Source organism: Orycteropus afer, unplaced genomic scaffold (genome assembly GCF_000298275.1).
Source record: "Orycteropus afer afer isolate SDZICR_OR568_19922 unplaced genomic scaffold, OryAfe1.0 scaffold01589, whole genome shotgun sequence".
In the NCBI taxonomy this organism is placed as follows: Eukaryota; Metazoa; Chordata; class Mammalia; order Tubulidentata; family Orycteropodidae; genus Orycteropus; species Orycteropus afer.
Genome location: NW_006923176.1, coordinates 37,496 through 41,830, shown reverse-complemented (window position 1 = coordinate 41,830; position 4,335 = coordinate 37,496). Strand labels below are relative to the sequence as shown.

At 56.0% G+C, this 4,335-nt stretch overlaps 1 protein-coding gene and 1 pseudogene across 1 annotated transcript in view; both read left to right on the top strand.

Annotated features, from left to right (window-relative positions):
• LOC103213319 (glutathione S-transferase theta-4-like) overlaps window positions 1-2,024 on the top strand; it is a 16,703-nt gene extending 14,679 nt beyond the window's left edge. Inside the window, exon 6 of the mRNA XM_007959143.2 lies at window positions 1,757-2,024. Coding sequence (XP_007957334.2) covers window positions 1,757-2,024 — 268 coding nt within the window. The remainder of the gene's footprint in view (window positions 1-1,756) is intronic.
• Window positions 2,025-2,071: 47 nt separating this feature from the next.
• Window positions 2,072-4,335, top strand: part of LOC122152086 — a 16,325-nt pseudogene continuing 14,061 nt past the window's right edge.

Sequence of the window (4,335 nt, the reverse complement as noted above, 5' to 3'; positions counted from 1 at the left end):
AAACCCAAGGAGGGGTCGCTATGAGTCGGGGCCGACTCGACGGCACATAACAACAACAACAACAGTTTGCAGAAAGCCGTTTTCCAGAACTCAAAAGGTAGGGACATTTCTTTCTTCTTTTTCTTTACTTCCATTAGGAGTTCTGTAAAGTGTCACCCAAATCACAATAAAATAAAAAGAAATAAAAAGCCACAACCCTCACACAGGCAGTGGATGGAACACACTTTACTCAAACAGGCATGAGACAGAGCAAGAGCAGCTTCAGTCGGGGACACTGGTCCCCCACGGCCAGCAGGTCGCTCCCCACAGCAAACACAGGGCTGGTGGTCTGCAGGCACCCCTCTCGTGTTGCAGTTGAAGGGCCTCATTCCCTCCTTGTTGGGTACAGCTCTAGAAGCAGAGTTGGCCAGACGGCCTGTAGCATGCACCCTCAGCTACACGGTCCAGCGAATGTTGACAGCTGCTCAGGACAAGGGGGGTAGGCACTGATAGCCCACCAGCTGCTATGGGATGTGTTTTGGGTCAAGACATCCCAGGAGAGGTCATCGGCCACACTCCCGGCCCATCCCAGAAGCCAGGTGACACATTTGGGGCTGAGGACAAGGTTCATTTGTGGTCACAGGGCAAGATGGCAGGCTGAGCTCAGACTGTCCCCTTCCACAGTAACAGTTCACGTTTGAGGACCGCAAGGAGTGATGAAAGAGGCATCTAGCTGATAACCAGAAGGGCGGCAGTTCAAACCCACCGGCAGCTCCGTGGAAGGAAGATGGGGCAATCTACTTCCATAAAGATTTATAGCCTTGGAAACCTACTGGGGAACCATGAGTCGGAATCCACTCAATGGCAGTGAGTTCATTTTTTTTTCTTTTAAGTTTAAAGAGCGATGGGGGAAGGTCTGGCCCTGGAAGGCGACAGGCCAGCAGCCACTAATCAGCTGGGCCCGGCACTTCTTGGAGCAGATTGTGCCCCTCCTACCCTGTGAGCTCTCTGGACCCTCGGACAGAACAGAATGCAGATGAAAACATGACGCTCCTTGTTCAACAATTAAGAATTTCAGATCTTGGCTAGAGTGGGAGAACAATGTGGAACAAAACTCAAAATCATAAGAAAAAGACCAGGTTTGCTGGTCTGACAGAGCTTGGTGAGACCCCCAAGATTATGGACCCTAGTTGCCCTTCAGGTCCGGAATTGAACTCACTCCTGTGGCTTTCAGCCAAACCACAGACAGGCACATGGGGTGAACCTTTACATCAGATGGATACCCTCCCTGGAGCGATCAGTCACGGGAGAGCAGAAGGGCAGTGTATGCACAGGGAGACAGCTCAGGGGACAGGAGTGCATGGGGGGGAAGGACACAGGGAGAGGTAACCACAGGGAGGAAGTGGGAGGAGAGCTGTTGCATTGTGGGGAATGGCAGTCAATGTCAGGAGACAAAACGTCATGAGACAAAATGTGCATCAACTGCTGCTGTATGGAAAATGCGTTGGCTCTGTCATCTTTCACCCACATCACAATTAAAAAAAAAAAAAAAAAAGTTGGCGGTTCAAGTCCGCCTGGAGGCGCCTCAGAAAACCGGCCTGGTAGTCTACGCCTGAAAAGTCCCCCACTGCAAACTCTGGGGGCGGAGTTCCCCTTGGACCCACGAGGGGGCGCCATTAGTCTGAGTCGACCGCACGACCACCGCATAATGGTATTGAATGTTGGCGTTAGATGCCACAGAGTGGGTCCCACCTCACAGCGACCCCGTGTCCAACAGAACAACACTCGTCCGGGTCCGGCGCCATCTCACAATCCGTGCTACGCCTGAGCCCGCGGCGCAGCCACCGAGTCAATGCACCCGCGCCGGGTCCTCCTCTTTTCCGGGAACCCTCTCCTTTACCAAGCACGAGTCCCATTCCGACTCCGTTACTCGCTGCTGTGTGCACAACCACAACTCCCAGGGGGCGCCCCACAACCCCCAGGTCGGTGGAAAACCGAGGATCAACTCTCTGGCCTCACCCCCTCTTCCTCCGTCGTGCACCTGAGCCAGGAGAGAATTCACGTTGGTTGCTCAGCGCAAAGCACGCGGCGGATGTTGGCCAGGACCCCGGGCGGCCAGGTGGCGCCAGCCGGTGAAGGTGCGCCAGCCCAGGGAGGAGGCCGGCCCACAGCCCGCCCTGTGGAGCCCTCTCCAGGGCCCGTCGCCTGCCTCGCTCGCTCCGGTCCCCTGGTCCCAGCGGCGCTCCCGGTCCTGGGAGGGGCTGGACCTCCCTCAGGGGGACCCTCCCACCTGCGTTTGGAGACCACGCCCCCAGGAAAGCAAGCCACCAGGGAGACGCCCAAACTCAGAAGAAGGAAGACACGGGTCAGCTATGGCTGAATGAGAGAGCTGGGGGCATGAAGGAAGAGGGAGCTCTGGGAACAGGAAGGGGTGCAGCCTGGCATGCTGAGGGGTTGTGAGAGGGGCCGAGGGGCGGAGGCGTAGTGGGGAGACTGATCCGTCCTAGTAGCCTGCGCTGCTAGCATCCCCAGTAGCAGATGGGTGAAGCGTTGCCCAGGCTGAGGGTGGGCACAGCTCCTTCGGACCCCTCCCTTCGCCCATGCTCTCTGCACTGGCCCAGTCCCCTCTGGGGTCCCCGCTGTCCCTACCTCCTCCTGCTCCTCCCCCCTTGCCTGTCCTTGTTCTCTCTTGTTCCTGCCCCAAAGGGGGCACCCCGGGGGGCTCCCAGAGCTTCAGACACCAGCAAGGACTCTGGCATGCTGGGAGCAGGAGGGGGACGGCGGCTTGCTGGGCCTCCGTCCTGGGTCCCCGAAGCCCACGAGGTCCCCAAGAACACAGCTGGCCAGGTGACACAGGGCGGGGGGGCGGGGAAGGGGAGGGGCAGGGGGACGGACCCAGAGCCAGGGCTTGGCTGCATGGACCAGGAGGGTAACTCATAGCTGAGCCTGCGTGCAGCGCTCCCCACCACGGGCTGCCCTGTGGGCTAACTTGTGCCTTGGGCCTGACCACAGTCCCTGCTCTAAAGCATCCTGCACCTCCTATGTGGACTGCCCGCTCCTCCTGCAGGGGTTACCCTGCAGAGTGCGGCAGGGGAGAGCTGGGGAGGTTAGGGGACAAGGCAGGGGTGCGGGGGGAGGCTGTGGCTGAGGCTGGAGGATGAAGGAGCTTGTGGCTGGGAGGAGCTCCCATGTGAGGATGGGGGAACAGGGAGCCTGGGGGGGCGCTGTGTGTGGAGCAAGGCACCCGTGAGACTTAACTGCCTGTTGGAGGCTCCTCTCCGTCAGCACCTGGGGAAACAGAATCCCGACTCAAGCAGAGGGAGCCTAGACAGTAGTAGCCTTCGGGAGCTGTGAGTAAGAAAGAAGTTCCACCACTTCAGCTAAGCCTTAAGGTAGGGCCACAGAAAGGCAAGGGAACATGCCCAAGTCCAAGCCCACTGCCCTGGAGTGCATTCCAACCCACAGCGCCCCTAGAGGACAAAGTGGGACTGCCACCAGAGGGTTTTGAGGCTGTCAGTCTTCATGGAAGCTAACTGTGTCATCTTTCTTCCACTGGCTGGGTTCAAACTGCTGACCTTTTGGTTAGCAGCCAAGTCTCTTAACCACTGTGCCACCAGAGCGCCTAAGGGGATTTGTTGTTTTTGTTAGGTGCCATTGAGTTGGCTCTGAACCCTCATAGCAACATGTTGACTCACGTTGTTGACTCATGTATAACAGAACAAAACACTGCTTGGTCCTGTGCCAGCCCCACGATCCTATACCTGAGCCCATCATTACAGCCACTGTGTCCATCCATCTCGTTGAGGGTCTTCCCCGTTTACATTGACTCTCCACTTTATCAAGTATGACATCCTTCTCCAGGGATTAGTCCCTTCTGACAACATGACCAAAGTAGGTGATAGTCTGGCCCTTCTCGCTTCCAAGGAGCGTTCCACTTCTTCAAGGGCAGATTTGTTCATTCTTCTGGCAGTCCATGGTACCTGCAATATTCTTCACCAACACCACGAGTCAAAAGCATTGACTCTTCTTCCATCTTCCTTATTCACTGTCCAGCTCTCACATGCCTATGAGGTGACTGAAAATACGATGGCTTGGGTTAGGTGCACCTTAGTCTTCAAAGAGACATCTTTGCTCTTCAGCACTTTAAAGAAGTCTTTTGCAGCAGATGTGCCCAATGCAATACGTCGTCTGATGCCCTGACTGCTGCTTCCATTGCTGTTGATCGTGGAACCAAGTAATATGAAGTCCTTGGCAACTTCAGTCTTCTCTCCATTTATCATGATGCTGCTTATTGGTCCAGTTGTGAGGATTTTTGTTTTCTTTACATTGAGATGTAATCCATACTGCAGACTGTAG